The 20,145-nt window shown below is 37.6% G+C and overlaps 1 protein-coding gene across 11 annotated transcripts in view; it reads right to left on the bottom strand.

Annotated features, from left to right (window-relative positions):
• PUM2 (pumilio RNA binding family member 2) overlaps window positions 1-20,145 on the bottom strand; it is a 69,110-nt gene that overhangs the window by 18,746 nt on the left and 30,219 nt on the right. For 7 of the 11 annotated variants that reach the window (XR_012659487.1, XM_075086737.1, XM_075086727.1 and 4 more), the window contains exons 6-12: window positions 18,020-18,290; window positions 17,641-17,734; window positions 15,750-15,875; window positions 14,451-14,590; window positions 12,592-12,730; window positions 5,495-5,638; window positions 4,174-4,455 (exon numbers count right to left, since the gene is read on the bottom strand). Coding sequence is in view for 10 of the 11 variants with exons in the window: in XM_075086737.1 (XP_074942838.1) it covers window positions 4,174-4,455; window positions 5,495-5,638; window positions 12,592-12,730; window positions 14,451-14,590; window positions 15,750-15,875; window positions 17,641-17,734; window positions 18,020-18,290 (1,196 nt within the window). In the remaining variant the exon portion in view is untranslated. The remainder of the gene's footprint in view (window positions 1-4,173; window positions 4,456-5,494; window positions 5,639-12,591; window positions 12,731-14,450; window positions 14,591-15,749; window positions 15,876-17,640; window positions 17,735-18,019; window positions 18,291-20,145) is intronic. The other 4 variants (XM_075086728.1, XM_075086730.1, XM_075086732.1 and 1 more) reach the window with 1 other exon arrangement.

Genomic DNA, 20,145 nt, shown 5'->3' with positions numbered 1-20,145 from the left:
GTGAGAAACTAAAAATGTATTTTACTGCTACCAGTAGTTCTGAAAGTCAAATTAGACTAGAAGCTTTGGATAACATGTATTAGTGAAGGACTGGTTATCCTGCACAGCATCATTCAGCAGGGTGATGAACAGTCTAGGACAAATTAGGAGAACAATAAAAAGTTTTTAGAAATGTTAAATTCCAGTATCTGTTGCATCCTAGTGAAATATTAAACTAGAGTGTCTATTTTAAACATTGGAACATTATTCTACTCATGAACAAAACCAAGATTATGGGTATTTTGATAACAAAGATGCTTCTTAAGCTGAATTTGGAAAACTCTTCTACTTCAATTTAAAAAGGAAAAGGTCAGACTTTATGCTTCCATAATCTTTACACTTGTCAGGGATCTTCCTACTAAAGCTGGCAGCATGGCCCAATATAAAGGTCACCTGATACTTCCCATTTTATGACATTAATTTGCATTCTCCTCTAACATTAGCAATGTGGCTAATACTTTTCATGGCAGGTACATACTTGGACCAAATTTTTCAAAGACGTTCTGCCCAAACAACACTGCCATTTCAGGAAAACAGGCAAGGAACGATGCTTTATCCTTTGCAAAATAATCCAGCTACCTATTATTTGAGAAGTTAATGCTTTCATGTACTCAGACCAATGTGCTAGTAACAGGAGACCTTTATTTTCATGCTATGTTTGATCAAGCTAAAAATCTTAGCAAAATCATACTTTGTACAAGTTCAGCACAGATCTGCTACAATCTCATAGCTGAAAACTTAAACTCCTGTCCATACCCAGCACATCTGAGATGGCTGATAAAGGTTTTTCCTGCAATTGAAATTCCAGGCCATGCCAGAAATGGACTCTGAAACTGCTGTTCAAGATCCCACCTTGTGTTCGGAATGGCCCATCAGGCAGTGTGGAAAGGAAGTTTTCTACTTCAAATGCAGAGGAGACAAAAGCCAAACACAAGAAATAGGACAGGGAAAAAGGAAAAAAAAAAAGAACCAGGAGAGAAAGGTCAGACAAAGGAGCCAACAAGGAGACTGCAAGAAAACTGGCAAGCACTTTCAAAACCAGTGGGAACTGAGGATGAAAGGAAAACAGATCTGAAGAAAAGCTAGGCTGTAGAAGGTATATGTGACTGTGGGGCAGAAAGACTGGAACAGTAAGCTGATGATGGGAACATCACACAGTACAGGCAGAAACAGAAACATATTTGGCAGGGGGAGCAGGAGATAAATGTGGCCTGGAAACTGGGAAGGAAGACATACTAGAGGAGAAGCCAGAAGGAAAAGATACTGGACTAACTAGGCAAGAAGACTGAGAATAAGAAATCAGAAGAGCAAATTAAGGCAACAGTTGAAAGAAATCTCAAGATTTGAGACTAGCTCTACAGGTTCTGGCTCAGCTGGTGAACCATGTGAATGTTAATACAATGCTACATGATAGATTGTTATTTTTCCAACTATGAAAAAAAGCTAAGCAAACTTTAGCTTTCTTTCAGGGTTCCTTACTCAGCTAAATTACTGCAGCTTAACAAGTTACTGTGAACCAGCTGAGCTGCATTTTCACACACACAAGCAAATCTCACAAAAACCAGAAGATAATTTCAATTCACCTATCCTTCCTCACCACTGTCTAAGCTAATGCAATCGCTTCACACTTGTTCCAAGCGGAAAGCAGGCATCTGGAAAGCTGCCGTAGCTGATCTAATTCTTAGTTACCTGTTAAGCTGCAGTAACTTATCACATGCCTAAACCTTTAAAGAGTATGAACAACTTTTATTATAAAGAGACTGTAAAGTACATACAGCCATTTTATAGCATATGCTTGCCTCTTCCTGTTTTTCACTTTATTGTTCAGTTTTTCAGCTAGGACATGCTCATCTGATTTTTTTTTTTTGCAGAGTTTTTTTTTTTCTCCCTGCAACAACTGAAAACATAAGGGGCAGGATCTGTATTGCCATCTGTCAGTCTTCATGGCTATATTTTAACTTAAATTCGACCTTTACAGCACACTGAGGGGAGATATAAAGAAGCTGAAACTTCGGCAAATAAAAAAAAAATCAAACTTGTTTTTAATTTGCCTCAACATGCATTAACACCATTTGTTTAAGTACTCATCTATGTAATTCAATTCATTTATGGATACAGCTCAGGAACTCTTAAAAAAAGTAATGATCAGGAAACATTTTTTTTAAGTGGCCTCTATGGCAAGTACAATTTATACTTGGCAAACGGGCACTTTCAATATACTTTTACTCCAATAATACTACCGAAAACATTTCAAGTTTAGACAGCACCTTTCATCAGCACTTCTCAAACTGCAAAAGCATAGGCTTCTTGCTTCCCTGTGGAAACTACCATGCTAATTACATCACCTAAGATACTGCTGCAAAATTTCAGTATATGCTGTCTATGCTGAAGGCTTTGGACAAAACTGTGGAACTAACCTTTGCTACAAAAAAAAAAAAGGAAAAAAAGGCTTTATCTCCTGTGCCAGAAAGAACTATGCTGATTCTTCCTAAGTAGATACACAACTAAAAATTGTATTCTATGGAGGTCCTTGTGATAACACTGGATAAAGACTTTTATGACTTAAAACTATTCTGCCTAGAGACTGGAAGTGGCTGCACTGCATTAAATATTCAGATATACTTATGATCACTATCAGTGAAATGAAACTGTATCTAGAGTGAAGCACAGCTGCTAAGAATTCACTGAAATACTACAAGTAGCTCAGGACAAATTATATTGCAAGATACAGCACAATAACTTTGTAAATAAGATTTACCTGCTGTGATATTATGGAAAATTAAGAAACTCTACATGACTGAGTACTCACTATTTTTATTTTTTTTTAAAGCTGGTATGCTTAGAGTCTCCTACTCCACTCTTTAAAATCAGATATTAGAGAGGATCAGCGTGAAACTTGAGTCTAGAATTCCTAGCATTAGTTTTGTTAAATAAATTTTCAGATTTTATGAAAAAAAAACACTGAAAATCTGTGTTGGCACACAGCATATCTGATGTCACTCTTCACCTCTACTTAGTTACCAAATAACAGGTATCATGTTTTAATACTGAAGGGCATGTTTTTACCTTTGTTTATCCATATATTAAGTTATCTTGTCATAACCTTTCTTTCAACATTTAAATTTTTTTATTTCCTTTGGGCCATTTAACTTTGAAAAGAACACTGTTAGAGTACATAAATTTCCCCCATTTCTACCCACCTGCAAGATACACAAGATTATAAATATGCTCCACTGATTTCATTAGAATAGTAATAACAACACTACTAAGGAATTTGGTGCTGTAACTTAAAGATTAATAGCCAAAGGAAATATTCTTTAGAAAAGATATTTCGCTTGCCTTATTAATGCTGAATCTGAAATAAGAAAACCTACCATGCATGTTTAAAAACTGAGAATAAGAAATTTCTACTACAGAGCAGAAACATGACGGCAACATTTTTGGTTTTGGGTTATTTTTTTTAATTTGGGGTGTTTTGTTTTTAGTTTTTTTTAAAATACAAACAGATTGATCATATTTAGTAGCATCTGTTGAAATAATTTAAGGCCCCAACCTTGCACAGAACTATTTATGCTTAACTGATTTTAAGATTAAACCTACTGAAATTAACAAGGACTATTCTTCGGTATTTAAGTCTTTCTATTTTATAAATCCTATAAAAATGTTATGGAAACAAACTTTGATACTAGATTAATTTTAGAAAGTCTTATGCTATTTAATTTTTTCTTTAAATTCGGAATTTTCCTGACACGAAAACTGCAACAAAAGAATGCATATCTCAAAAGTCATCAACTTATTTTAAACACAGAATGAAGACTTACTTGAAAATAAAAATAAGCTTACTAAAAACAACAACAAATTCTGGGCCAGAGTACAGTGCTCAATATAGAAAAGGATTTTATACATATCTACGACTACAGGATATTCTTCAAAAATGCACCTCGTATACAGAGCCCAAGTGAATTTTAAAACCCCTTTTTCTTTCTCTACAATTTGTTTTAAACTTGAGTAACCTATTTTTGTGTTAGTTTTAGAGACATATATGTATACAATGTCTGGATACAGATACATTTTTTTTTTTTGTTGCTTAACACAAAAGTCTCACAGAATTTCCTCACTATATTAATAACCTACCTGATGAGCCAAATCCACCAAGTGCAGAGCCGATAGCTGCTCCTAAAGAGCTACTACTTCCAAAGCCAAGAGATGTGCTTCCTGGTTGGCCAGGACCATGTGAAAAAAGGGAACTGCTCTGGGAGTTATTGGTCAAAGAGTTACTGCCATAAAATGAATTGGATTGTAGGCTACTATTTGTTTGCTGTTGCTGTTGTTGTGGCTGGGCACCAAGTGGCCGAAATAGACCGTTCGTGGCTCCCGCGAGATTGTTTGCTGTTCCTCCAGCTGAAGCAGCTGCAGCTGTAAAACACATGTTTTCAATCATAATTACTCTCTCAAACATTTCTGACTGTAAATGGACTATTCAGATCTAAATTGTATTTTCTTGAAGCCCCCTTAAACAAGCAGAAATTCACATATTAAAGGACTGAAAGACTTTATAGTATTACACAGCCTTAATTACCCGAGGAAGAAAACGAGGACAGCATATGTTGTAGGCTAATCAAGGCTGCAGAATCATTAATGTAATTGAGGGAATTTTCAGTGTAAACATAAGACATTACTGTTTACTGAACTGTATTTTTATATCCAAAGCCACAATAGCAGAGTTGCAGCTAAGAGTCATTCAAACACATCTTCAGCTACTAATGTCAGAAGCGAGTTCTGCATAGAGAAAGAAGCTTATAGATTAATTTAAAATCTGATTTTCTGAATAGATTAATTAATCTGGTGTAGTATTTTGGATTTTAATTTAACAAATGCAATAAATACAACGGTTCAGTAAAGTAGTACCACACCCTATCACTGACAAAAAGAGAAAAAGAAAACTAGAGACTTTTGATATAACTAATTCTCCTCTTCTGCTGTCCATTTTGTATTTTTTTTTCCCTTGCCACACTTTTCAGGAGAAAAGCACAGCAAGGCTCCAGAGCACTCCATCGTCTTCTGCCAGGCCGAAGCAATGAAATGATGCTTCCTAGAGGACACCATTTAGGGGACTGATGAGAAGTGCATGTTATATGCATGGGGAGAGGAAAGGGGAAAATGTTCATATCTGACAAGCAACAACATTTGCAGAAACATGCCTGTATATGTATGGGGAGAGGACTGTAAATTTGAATTAAAAAAAGGAAAAACTACATCTGAGGAACAACAGTGCCTCTCAGAGAAAGTGAGGTGATAAGGGTAAGAAAGAGAGCACATATGGTATATTCTTCACAACCAGAGAACTTCACAGATGCATACAAAACACAACAACATCAAATACTGATCAACCAACACTACTGTTAAGATTCAGTACAAAAGTGGAAGAAACCTCCATGCAGGATCAAATACTTACCTGCTTGTGCTGCTGCGGAACTGATTATAACAGGAGTTGAGGCCACCAATCTGACTGGTGCTCCAAGGCCAGTTCTTGCTCCAGGGCCTACTACTAAGGCACCAGTCTGATCATAATAGGCAGTGGGAGCTAGTACTTGATAGCCTACACAACAGAGAACACACGAATTAGTAGTACAGGTAGATCCATAGAGTCAGCATTTCTTCTCTCCTTGAAATATTCTGACAACGAACTATAAGGGGGAAAACAATTTCTGCCATATTGCCTTAGAACATCAACAGGACATCAAAAGGGAAAAACAGTGAACATCGTAAAAGTGATGAAATCTTATTTAGGAATGCTCTACATAATTTTTAGAACTAGACTACTAAATTTAGCTGTTATTCTGAAGTTGAATTTTATTTTCAAGGTTAACAAAATAAGCTTCTAACACCATAGTTGAAATGGTGCAGGAACAACACAACTGGCCACATTTGGATCATTATCAAATCAACTTCTTTTAGCCATTTAAAATATTCTACATTTCTCTTGTACTCCTCTGTATGTGGAAAAGGTATTGAAATCTGTACAAAGGGCTGAACTAAACACAAGTTTGGCGATTCCATACATTACCTAGCTACACTTAAAAGACCATCTACAAAGCATATTGGGAAAAGAACACTATGTGCGGGAATACCTTGGACCAGAACAAAAATTATCTAGTCTCAGTTTCACAGAAAACAGGCTGTAATCCAAGTATAGTTTCATTCAGTTGACAGTTAAGAGTTAGACCTGGGAGAGAGAGGAGGAGGAATTGAAAGAGGAGAAAAGCAAGCAGTAGGAAGGAAAACAGGATACAAGATATGAATGAAGGAAAGCAAAAGAAACAAAAAAGAGCAAAACAAAACCCGTTTAAGACAAGAGCAAAGGAATTAATTTTAAAGCTCTGATACTGTGTAACGAAGTGGAAGAACTGGGATAACAATCCCTAAAAAAATGGAAGACGAGCTAGGATAATCTAAGAAAGGGCACTGACACTGAAAAGACAACAGTAATTTTTAGGTTGACTATTCTTATAAAGCTATAAAACAAAACCCAAGAGAATTTCAATATTGCTTCCATGTTCAAATATATACTAATGCTATTAAGAAAAAAGTCAAGATTGCAAAAATCACACATCTATTTTTGTACGTGTAAGAACCAAGATTTTGCATACTATTTTAAATCAGTTTCCATATATGTTCAAAACTAGGTCTAGCAGAGTTTCCTCTGAAATACATGTGGACCTTAAACATAAAGACCTGAGCCTCTAATGGCAGGCGAGTACCTCAATCACCAGGCTTCCAAGTCATATTTTCTCTTCCTCAATTTCTAAAATGCTTGTATAATCTCTTCTGCCTAGATGTATTGCTCCAAAAACAGAGCTGGCAATACCACCTGCCTACTGCCCTGGTGGTTAGGATACTCTGCAGGGAAGCTGGAGACACAGGTCCAAATTCTCTCATACTAGAGAAAATCTGAAGATATGAAGGAGACTCAGATGGTAACTGAAAAGGAGTGATGAAAATACAAACATTTAGGTTCAATTCACAGTTCTGGAGATGAATGCACTATACTGGTCATGAAAACTTGTCATTCCTGTAATTCCAAACCTGTTTCTCACTACTTGTTTTGCGTTCGAGGTGTATCTACCTTCTCTTTCCCACCAATAGCAGAGGAAGACAGTTGTCCTCCAGAGTTTGTCTGAAAGTTTGTCTAGTTAAAAACAACAAGAACAGGCTCTTACAATTCAGTTGGTTAGGCAGCACTCACTATAGGTGCCACTGCCTCTTCCACCTACAAAACTGCGCTGTGCTGCTCTACCAACTTCGCCACTACAAAAGACTGCTGCATTCCCAAGGTAGGGAAAGGTGAGAGTGATTGCTGCCTGTTTTACTGTAGTTCTGTAGAGAACACAGCACAGAATATTAGAAGATTAGTGACACAGTAGCAAAGCTCTTTATAATACTGCATATGTTCCTGCATACATTAGCAGTGTTTAATTACTTGTACCCACATCATTTCTACTTTTACTCATAGCACGTTCAATTGCTAATACCATGTTGGTCCTGCCATTTGTTACTACTGTATCATATTAAACCACTTTTTCAGAACTCAGATTTGGCTATTACTTACCAGTATTTACTCTGTCCACCTACCCTCTTCAAAAGTTCAAACCCACAGATGATGCTATAGCTGTATAAAAAAAAGGACTGATCATATATGGGAGGATAGGGGGACACCCAAAGATAACTTACACAGTATTGCATAAATTAAATTTACGGGGATTAATACTAATGCAGTTTAATACATTAATTTTAGATTTTCTAAAATAATTGACCAGAAGGACTGCTGAATTAAAAAGTGGAAGCAACTTCAACTTGCTCTTTGCATTACAAAATGCCCAGTTTCTCTTGACACTTCCTTGCCACTATCTTATCTGAGATGCCACCCACAAACAGGTCATTTAAAATTAGTAATAAGCAGCTAGGTCATTAGCATCAAGATACCATCCACCACAGACTGTTCACGCTATGCATGAGAACTGATGCGTGCTTCTATGTTCCTGATCTCTGAAACAAATACATTCTGACCTGCTTTGTACTCAAATCTACTGGAACAAAGCAATGTAAAAGACTGCTTGTGAAACTGCTGAAACCTTGCTAAGTGCATCTCCAGCCTCAAAGGTATAAAATTTTCTCTGACATCAAAAAAACGTTTGCAGAGGGACATCTCAGATCAAGTAACTGAACAGCTCTCATAGCAAAACTTAAGACTTCTGCTTTCCCTTCCTTCATAGTATCCTACAAACTTGGCACTCCACCCCAGAAAGGTGAGCACAAGGCTAAAAACTATTTCTCAGCCTCCTCTCTTATCAGAGATAAGATGGTGACTTGCCAGATATTCTCCCCTCTAATTCCCTTTCCTCCTGTTTCAGTTTTTATTACCTCTCCATCACGTCATCACCTCCCTGTGGCTCTGCAATTTCCTCTCCAAATTAACAACTATCGAAGCTCATTTCAGTGCCTTCACATTCAAGCTTACTGTGTCTTCCACTGCAAATAAAACACTAAAACATACTCGTTTCCTCATCAGTTCCTAATCACACCTTTTATTTTAGAATTCAACTGCTCTACCTACACTTACTGTCTTCAGATCAGCAGGGGATATGAAAGTAAACAATCTTGTCTTACCAGTACTGTGCTTTGCTGAAATGATTTCTAAATGTCTCCAAAACCAGACTCTGAAAACTTTCTGGATTCTTTTCACACAAACCTTAAATGTTCTTAAAGAATGAGAAGAAATCTGTTCGCTTGGCTCGTGCAGCCCATTCTTAGTGTTGCTCTTATCCATCCAGTAATTTCTCCAGTGTCTTTCACTGGATACTTCAGTCTTTTCTCACATTTTTGTATGTAATACTACACAACTCTGCCCAGTTCTCCTACTCCCTTCCCTCACTGATGACACCCAAACGTATGTCAGAGTTTGTCACTTCTCTCTACTCAATTTAAGTTAACAGATGTGACGCTTCTTACTGCCAACTCAATTATCTGCCCCTTTTAGCATCACCATCCTGACACCTCCTCTCTCTCCACTCAGGAGCATAACCTGCAAGTCACTATAGAGTCCCCTCTCCCTGTGTAGAAAATTTACAGCTTCTCCCTTCTCAACGTTCCCAAGATCCAATTATTTTCCTCTGCATACAGATTTTAAAATTTATTCAGCTCATCTTCCATCGTTCCTTAAATGCTGCAGTCCTCGGTCTCCCAAGCTCACTAAACCCTGAACCACTATAACCTTTCCTTTGTTCTGATGAACATATGCACAGCCTTGTCTCTGCGCTGTCCTCTCACAAACCAAATTCAGAACTTACTATCCTACCAGTAGATGATTTATACTTTCTACAGCTATTTTAACTTTGCCAATACTGTAACTCCCTGTATGCCTGCCACAACTGTATCTGCCTCCTATTTCATACTACCTGAAGGCACAGAATGCAAAACCCACTGCAATGTCACACTTCAAATTCCTCTACAAAAATGCAATGCCAATAAACAGAAATTGTTGATTTTGGTGTTTTATACATGTTTTTCAGACAACTCAATTTACACGCCCATCTGCACACTAGATGCACCATTATACTCAGTGCTAACAGCTTCACTTGCATGAATTCAGTAAAACCAAGTTGCATCTGATCTAGCCAATGCAGTCAATGAAGCCTCCGGAGGGATTCAGCTGACCTACCACTAGACATCTATTTTAGGGTAAGCTGAGCAGCTCTGCAGGCTCTGTACAGCAACTGCACTAGGGAGATCTCCACTGAGCACAATGGCTCCTTAGATATCCTGAATTTGGATGACTTAGCCTACTCCAAATGTTGCCCATGAGGACTGGTTTTATTCGTAAAAAAGAATGTACACTGATCATACTATGATGAAATTTGGAGTACCCCCTGACTAAATTAGGACTGAAGAATTTAAAATGTAATTGCACAACTCCAGTGCAAAATGTATTTCACTTTTGATGGCTTTAAAAAAGAACCTGAATTCTTCTGAGAAGAGACTTAAAAACTTTACGTGAAAAGTAACCAGGATTTCAGACACTTTCTCTTTGCACTTAGGATGAGATGTGCTACATGAATACACCTCCCTAAATAATTAACACAGAAATACCTGAAATATCAGATTTGAAAAATGAAACAATCGCAGAGTTTGGATAGCTCATTAATTTCAAACATGAAGGCTATGGCAAGGAGAAAGCAGCGGCAATGATTTAAAGATGGCAGCACGGACAAGCTAAATAATATACTATCACTTATTAGCTCGCAGTGAAGCCAAACTACAAATATTCTCTCTGTAAAGAATATTCAAAAACTCGAAACTCAACTTGGACCTACACTTTCTTGTAAAACATCTAAGTCCATTGAAACAAGAACTCCACGCATTTTCTGCTTGTTTACTACATTATGTGTTGTTCAGTGGTTACTACCCGGGATTCACTTAATCAAATTTTGGTATCTAGATATAATTTAGTGATCTCAACTCAATTTTAGAGTAAGTGAATAGAAAAAGGCACCTAGAGCAAAACCCACTTTATCCTAAATCAGCTAACTAAAATAGAGGCAGAGGAATCAAGAATAAAAGTTCCTATTTCTCTTCACTAGCTATAAAAGGCACCTTAAGTATCTAGCTCAAATACAGACATCTAAAACGGTATCATGATTCCCATCTAAAATGGCTTATATTCATTTCATCATCCTACATCCTTCTCCTTCACCTAAAAAAAGGAATCACTAGCACTCCCTATGACTCACTACAAAGCCAGCTTATGATGACTGAGAAAAATAAATGTCCTTTTTGATTATAATTTGAGCCTCATTCCCTCCAAGAGTGCGGTCAGTAAGGTTGGAAGCCAGTTGCATGCAATTCCTGTTATAGAACAGTCTGAAATATGTTCGAATGAAGTTTTTCTCTGGCCATCAAGGCATGCAGCAGATGGGACAAAGAAGCAACCTACAATGGAAACTGAATAAAAAGGTTCCTGCCCTCACAGAAAGCCTTTTGGGGCTTGTGGAGGAGGAAGAGTCTCCAAGTCCAATCTCCACAGCACAGGCTCTTGAATTACCAAGTTTATGCATTTGACCATTCAGTATGACTTTCAATCATCCATTTGGAGAGAGGACGTTTTTGTGGGTTTTAACAACTACCCTGGAATTATTTAAGATAGATACTTTTCATCTTGAAAATAATGCTCTTTTTACATCCTCCTATAACGAAGTCACAAATCTGGGCTGGGTCAAGGTACCAGATGTCCATCGTCAGATGGACAAGCTAAATGTCACAGGCTTTTCACAAGGCATGGACCACTCCACAGTCCTACAGCTCCATGTCCAAAGCAAGAACTACTAAGTAACTTTAAACACACACACACGCGCCCCAAAACACAAAACAAAGGTATAGGTAAGTCTTTGAGGCTTTTGCAAAGACCCTTATAGCACCTCTGATACGCCTCACTGCAGTCCTTCACTGCTTTGGTGAGGCACAGAGACACCACTTGGCAGGTGCTGTGGCAGCATACTTTGCCGATTCCTCATTTTAACTGAAAGAGAAAGATGCTACAAGCTGAGGATACTACTGCATGAGAAATAAAAATGGCAGTTATAGAACAAAACAGACAAGAAAAACACAAGGGCCAGTCTGTTCTGCAGCTAGAGGTGTAAAATCTGATAGTGTGAGGCAAAACGCACAATGCAGTCCCAGAGTATCCAGCAACAAACTGACTTCTACAGGTTGTGAGGCATTTCCAAGAGGTGCTGATAGAGGAAAGAACCTGTACAAGTCAGATGTGCTTGCAGCTACCAATGTTGCCTAACTTCAGTACGAAAGTTAGGATTTTACATAGTTAAGAATGGCCAAGGACACTTAAATTGTTCTTGCTCAGGTAATTGTAGCAGGCACTTAAACTGATGCTGAACTTCAAGCTAGCGCATTGCACATTTATGACACATGTGAGACAGACTCATAATACCCCTTCCCCAGATAAGTTGGAAGCCATGCACAGTAAAAGGATCTGAGGCTCCAGGCTTTGGAGTGCTTCTACTTCAAGCATGTTGTGATCTTCAGAGATGATTAAGCAGCAATTGTCTTTTAAATTTCCTAATTTTGGATTCTGAATTTTAGATTTTATTATTATTACATGTCACAAGTACAAATTTACTTCAGAAAGACAAATTAATACTTCCTGTTGCATCAGAGTAACCATTCAGACGACTCATGACCTTCTAAGACAGCATGTAGTTGTTTCATTATACATGACATTATCCTGCAAAAATCTACGATACTCCTTGTGCATACATTTGTAACAGAGAAAATGCTCCAAATCAAAATGCTAGTAGTTTCTTGTGCTCTAAGAATCCCGTGCCAGTATTTTAATCCAACTGAACAATGTAAAACTATATAAAACTCAATTCTAAGCAGCTTATCATAAATGTAGCAGGACTTTGATAGTTAAATTCGTATCTAACACCACCAATACTTTAATTTTCAGTGATTCTCTTAATCCACTGATAACATAAATACCTGGCATGCCTGTAGCAAGACCCTGACCAAACGCCAAAGCTGGATTTGCTGCTGCAGCTGCTGCAAGTGACTCTGCCTGCTGTCCTTGCTGTCCCTGATTGGGAGTAAGCGGGCGCTGAGTTGCTCCAGCACGCAGAACCTGGAAAAGACCAATATGACACCATTTCCTTAAAAGGTAAGAAAGCAAGCCCATTATATGCTAAAAGGTCTAAAAACAATCTGGAACGGTTGCTTTGCATATTTGATGCCACTTAGCTCTCAACTTCATTTGGGAATACCCCACCGTATTAGTTTCAAGGATATATACACACAAAGAATAAAAAGCAAACTATTTTGCTGACAAATGTGACAATAAAATATTATCGGCCTCGCTCTGGACAGCAGAACTCACGTATGTTCCATCAATGCTAATGAGTATAAATGAAGACCATTGTAAGAGTGAAAAAATGCAGATCACAAATATATATTAACTGAACACTGGTCCTTCCCTGATAAATGCATTTGTTTACATTATTTTCAGGCAACTGAATGATGTAGGTGCGAATACTTCGGAGATTGTAGTAACTCATCTAAATAATTAACACTACCCTGCCAACAGTGCTGTAAAAAAATGCACCTCCTAAGGTTTAAGAATTCACATAACCCTCCACCAGTGTGCAACACAGGCTTACTTTGTTAAGTTATGACAGCATATCTCTGGGAATCTGACTGAAATGCAAACTAAAGTCTTGCAACTACCCTATTCCTCTTGGTTAAAATAACCTTTGCCAGGTCCAAAATATGAGGGAAATACAATTTCCAATATATCACCACAAAGTATCTTACATATGATTTGCATAACTGGATATTAATTTTATAGAGAAAGCAAAAAAACACATTCAGTTATCAATGCAGTTCACTGATAAAAGCATTCAGTAGGAGGATAGATCCACCTGAATATTAAAACAGTGATGAAGCTACTCTGGAACTTCATGGTAACTCAAAATCACTTCTCAAATTTATAAGTATGGCATTGAAATTAACCATATTGTTTGCAAAAAAAAAGAAAAATTTGCATTAATTCAAGCATAAGATCATTTTAAGATCTGTGTTTTTCCTTTGTGGAAAAAACAGCCATTTGTTTATACATATAATGGTTTTAAACATGCATCTAGAGTAACAATAGAAAATTTGCATTTTTAAAAAGTTACTTAAAGAAATGGCAATTTCAGCAAGTTCTTGTAACAATTGCTTACCCTTGATTTACCAGAGCAAAAATAACATGGCACATGGTGATGTTGTAATACAATTATTCTGTCACAAAAAAAATACGCAGGGCAACCCTTCTTTCCCATGAAGCAACAAAACGGCTGACAACACCATTATTTCCCTACTTTTTAAGACGACCAAAAGAATGTGTAACATTGTTTTCCAGCTAATTAATAAAAACGCAGATCATTTTTTCCAAGTTTAAAAGCAAAAATTTCCTCCCAAAGTTACTAAAACATATCTTTTCATTGCCTTATGTTAGCTTTCTAGATTAGTTTTTAACTTCATATTATTTCTTTAATAACCATACTGGTAGCATTATCTAGACATAAATACAACAGCACAGTAACCTGGATTAAAGGAATTAATGTTTTTCATTTTAAAAATTGGGACTGCAAAATAAGCTGAATATTTAGTAGGCAGTAAATGAATTTTTAAAGACAACGATGATCAGTAATGTAAGAAAATTGAGGGGTTTTTTTAAGTATTCATTTATTATTTGATACAACACAACATCTGAATTAGGTACAATTTCTAGAAGCTGATCCTTATACACTGAAAATGTTAATGTAAGGCTTTAAATGCACCTCTCCGTTTTATGAAGAACATACCGGTTGCTGTCCCTGTTGTGCCTGTGAAGCCGCTTGCTGGTTTGCTGTGGTATTTGCTGCTGCAGCTTGCTGCTGAAATAAATTGGCTGGATACACCCCCCATGGAACACCATAATACTGAGGCGGAACCACAGCAGGACCTAAAAACAGAAAACACAATTATTCCATCTATTGCAGCTAGTTAAAAGTTGTTTATATTGTTTGTAGCATCCCTCATTGATCTACCTTCTAGATGTCAAAACAGAGATCAGTATTAAAAGAAATCAATTCCCATATTAGCCAAAATGATACATGAACACAAATGGGTTAAAGAATTCACATCAAACTATACCTTCTCTATGAAAAACTAAATACCCTTGTGAGACTAAGGTGACAAAGAAAAAACTTAAAGTAATCAAAGCTCGTGTACCAAAGAACATGCAAAGTCCATTTCCATGTTTGGAAAAAAGTAATCTCTGAACATCGCAGAATGAACCAAATTCATCCTCCTGATAGTGATAATCTGAGACTCCAATCATCATCTACACCTCCTTTCTGTGCACTTCCTTTGCTTATAAGCAACTATTACCTCTGCTTCCCCTGCCTACTATGCCCCACTCTTCACAGTGGGCACACTTACCTCTACTAATCTGCTGATAAAGAACCCGTAAGAATGAGCTTACTAACACTGTATTGTACACATAATGCATTATGTATATATATATTTTAGTTCTTTCTACTGCCTTTCCTATGAAACACCAACTGGAGATTTTTTTTCAGATGTTATGCTCCAGCCTGAGCACCAGCTGGGACTTGAATACTCAGTAGTGTTGTTTCACAGCAATATCTATTAACTTTTTAAAGATATTTTCCTGGCCTTGGGGCTTTATTTGTTGTCTGGGCCTTTTAGCACACTGGAGACAATCTTTATTCTCACGCCCACTGGGAATGAGAAAACCTGGAATTAGAAAATTAATGCACTGAGTAAAAACACACAAGGAAAGGCTAGCTGTCTTGTCTTTTGACAATAATATGTACTACTAATGTCAAATGAAACCTTTGAAGGACAAACATTTTTAGAACAGAGGAAACCTAATTGTTGTATAAAGTCCAGTAGAAAGAAATACTCAGAATCAATATATAACAGCAACTTAATCCCTTTACATTTTAGTGAAAATTTTCAAACTGGCAATATTAATTTTCCTACAAGTTCCTCCTTCCTAGAAATACATTTACAGATAGTAAACAGGATGAATTTTGCTTTTTTCTGATTTCATTCAGTAAAGTTATCAAGACAGACACTAGAAAGTGTTCAGTTACCTGCTAGGGTAGCTGCTGCAGCTAATCCAGCTGCAGTGTATGGGTCAGTACCTGGAGGAGCAGCACTGATAATGTATGGGTTTGGCACAAAAGCAGCTGGAGCCAAGCCTGCTGAGAATACGCCTGCTACAGTAATAAACAGAGTTTAATTATAGCTAACATACTTAGGAAGCAAGCATCACATTCAGACCAATCAAATCACAAAGCATATCTATTAAAATCAGAACTGCCTGTACTTTGGAACTTTCTAACAGGTACACCATTACAGAAATCAACACTTCTATCTCATCTCATCAGTTCTTTCTTACTAATCCTGAGGCCTAACAGCTTTGTTTTGCTGGATCTACAGACTAAGAGAATTATCTCATATGTATCTACCCACCCTTATATAGAAGGGATTATTCAAAGTGGAATTTACCTTGCCCAACTTTATCTAAAAGTTACACTAGGCTTACAACTAAATCTGTTATCAGACAAATCATCTGGTGTCTTAAGTGAATCAGCCAAATAGCATGAATCACCTGCTAGAGATACACATCTTTTTTCACTGACAACAGGGAAAAAAAATCTATCCAGATAAACAAAGTATTGCTACCCAGAATTTCCCCTGTCAGTCAAGTTCACGTACTTTCTCTAACACTGAGGCAGCAACTAGTCCAACAAGCACAGCACAAACTATGTTTCTCCTTCCAAACAGGAGGCTTCTTGCTAAGTTTCTATTAACAGGCATATCAGAGGATGCTGCATTTCAAAAGGGGCAAGATACACCTGACTGCTTAGCCAGCACTATATACAAAGCAGGGGCTTGTCTGCAGTCCAGAAGTCAGAAGACATAACTTGTGGACTCACACAAACACCTCAATCTGCCATGCTCCAGCTCTAAGACCATATCGGTCAGCTGCATAATGCTAAAGAGCTGCCACTTTTAAAGCCCAGCTATAGGCTGCTGATCCCTCACAATTCAGTCAAACAAGCTGGTGGGAAAACTTAACTGTCAGCATATTACAGGAGAACACAGACACATCCTGCTGGAGGTGCTGCTTCCTATTCTGTCTGCCCTTCTGATCCTGAGGATGTTCTCCCTTGCAGAAGAAAGGTGCACACACCTCAACAGTCTAGTGCTGGAGTGGGAAGGGCAGGAATTTCTAAACCTACCCTACGGGTTTCCTCAGAATTTGGGGAGCTCCCGTCCTTAAATAAGTACGTGCTTCCACGTGCACTCCAACCTCCTACAACCCTCACCCCAAACATGCAGCTTCCTTATAGCAGTAGATGAAACTGTTGTCACATACAGCCTTCTTGTTGAGTTGCCAGACCTTCATGCATTTAATTCACTGAATTACTTTAAAGGGACAGAAAAAAATGCTTGCTTGCTAAAGAATTCCATCACAAAGACAGATATCCGCAAGAACAGTTCTGTTTAAGAGGTGCCATTAACATGGAAGAATGAATTAACACTAAAGTTTGATTTCAAAATCCTGCTACACAATGGTTTTTAACTGGATTATCAAAAATACTAAACTTCAACAGAGTAACAGAATTGCATATTTTTGTTATTTAAGTAAATAAAGCCAGTGTTTCTATCACTGCTTCTAGCAGAAAAGCTTTTTTATTTTTTCTCCCATCAAAATTCAACTACTACGCTACACAAGCAAAAATAATTTTTACTTTGTATATAACAGTTCAAAGTTGGCAAAAAGTCACACAACAACAAAACTTTCGCTAAGGACAGGATGGATATGCAGTCATTCCGAGCAGTTTTCAGGAGAAACTGCTAGAAGAGGCCAATTGATCACTATTTCAATACTGTGGGTAAAACTTGAAAGGATTATACTAAAGCAACACACCCACTTTTGCCAGGGATGCTTGCTGTACTTTACAAAAACCTCACCTATGTGTGGCTGCTGAGCTGCAGCCAGTGCGTATTGCTGCTGCTGGGCTGCTGTTAACTGTTGAACAGTCAGAGCATTAGTCCTCTGGAAAAGCTATTGGAAAAGAAATAAAGATGCATTTCAGTTTTCAAAAGTCAGGGCTATAATATACTGGAACTTACTTACAAAAAAGTTTTAAACCAAGCTTCTACCCTAAGTTACTAAACTAGAATATTATGCACCAATATTCCTCTAGATTAAATATACATTTATTTGTCTTTGACTAAGTCACAGACGAAACAAAATTAAAAGCATTATATACTTAAGTGACTGATTATCAAAGAGGATAATGCACAACTTAAAGGATCAATTTGGCATGTTTTCAAGTCCAGTACTAACCTGCTGCTGAGAATTGTAGTCAAAAAGTCCTACAGTAGCTCCTGAAGAGTCCATTTGTACCTGATTGCCAGGATAGTCAAACTGTAGAGAATCAAGACCAACTTGTTCCATGGCATCGAGATTCTGATTTTCTGGATTTGAAAATTCTTCTACCAGAGGCTTGTGGGCTGTAGGATTGGGAAGTGGACCCAATCCTTCTGTGGTGCTGGGATTTGGGCCCAAGCGTTCAGCTACTTCTGTTGGGGAGGCTTGTCGGCTTCCAGGGGTACGACTGTTCAGAAGAAATTGAAGATAGACTCTTCAGTCTTCAATAAAGCTGTCCATGGACAGACTACAGCATTTCTACTTTAAAAAGATCTCCAAACTTGGAGACTTTATAAAGAGAAGTGACAGACCGATTTTAAAAATTTTAACCAGCATGCACTGATGGCTCTAGATAAAGGACAGAATTCATTTCAAAGCACAATTTTATTTTTTTAAACTGTAAGACTATATAGCTCTTCAAATCACTGTGAGAAAAAACAAACTGATCTTTGAGGCTGTTTTGAGTGAACTGTGGTCATCTGTAACTTTAGGGATGGTTCTATTGCATTTTGGAAGTGACAGGAATTATTCGAAAATGTATTGAAATTAAAAGAAAAAGAAAATGGCTAAGTGCATCTCATGCCAAAGGAGAGAAAGACAATAAAACTTCAACTGGAAAAGACAAACATACAATATAGCAGTGTCTTTCACATCTCAAAAGCAAGCAACATGTTTTTTACCTTAAGTAAAATGGGCTAATGACTGCCTCATTTAGCATTTGCCTAAAACATTTCCTACACAAGTCATCTAACGGTTGACGCTACACCAGATGATTGGTCAGGGGGAAAAAGTGTGTTGCAAGTATAATGCTGCTAATTCCATCTCAGTTTCCCTAAGAATAAATATATCCTGTTGTTCGAGAAGAAAATCTTTAGGATGGAACAAAACATAGGTGTTTGATTTCTGTTGACAGTTAAGACAGATATGGAGCTGGAAATTGTTTGCCAAACCCCTGAAAAGTTCCGTTTCCAAATATGAAGGGCTGGTGGTGACTGAGAGAGCTACACTTACACACCTCTGGGTACACTAGTATTTCAATTCCCATCAGACGGGATGAAAATATAGTCAATACCATTGGCAGAGCCTAAGCAACAACTCAGATGACCAGTCACTAGGAGTTTATTTTAGGGTAGAAGCTGAATTGTTCCTTCACCTCCACTGGCTGTATTGACTACACCCCACTAACTACAGGGGAATCTCAGTGCACCTAGCAACAGCTACTGGCAAACACCTGAAGAGAGATGTCAAGAGATTCACATCCTGAACAGATTCCCAACCCTATATTTAGTTAGATTTAGGGTACCTTAATTTGGAGTGGTACTCTGGGCATATTCCGTGTCGGGCTACTTTGTTTAGACCACCAATTTTACTGGCAAAAAACCTAAGTCAGCTACAAGGAAGGAATTGTGTGAGAGAATCTATGATCCCTTAACAGCATTACTGTGTTGGCGGAACTTGACAAGTACATATTGCTTCTCAGGAAACATACAATTCCCAGTCAAGTTTGCCTTATTTCTGAAAAGTGGGGTCAAATACAAAATGCCATCTTGCAGGACAGCAGTACACTGCCAGACCAGTATTATACTGCTAATTCTACGATAGATGCACAGCCTTAGTGCTGCCTATTCTCCTCCCTCTTCAGGGCTCCAAAGTTGAAGTATCTGTTCTTCACTGAAGCACAAGACTAATGCAAAGACATCTGCCAGTACTTATGTATTTGCTGATAGCAACTCTAAAGACTCTATAGCTAGAAAGCAGCCTTTTAGTGAGTTTATTCAACAATACTGCATGATCTACTACTATGGACAAAATACTTCAAAGATAGAGCAGTCACACTAGGGTTTTTTTTTAATGGAACAACCAACCTCATGATCATCTGTAACATACTGGCTACCATCTAAGTACCCTAGCTAGCAACCATGCCTTGCTCAATGTACAAAACTTGAATTTGAAGCCATTTAATATTCCTTATTCTTCCCAAGTGACATACAGTATCAACAAAGTGAAGAACAAAAGGAAAAAAGGCAGTTATTTCAGCACAT

The sequence above is a fragment of the Phalacrocorax aristotelis genome, chromosome 3 (assembly GCF_949628215.1).
Source record: "Phalacrocorax aristotelis chromosome 3, bGulAri2.1, whole genome shotgun sequence".
Taxonomy (NCBI): domain Eukaryota; kingdom Metazoa; phylum Chordata; class Aves; order Suliformes; family Phalacrocoracidae; genus Phalacrocorax; species Phalacrocorax aristotelis.
The sequence above is the reverse complement of the archived record's forward strand: the minus strand, read 5'-3'. Positions and strand labels throughout refer to the sequence as shown.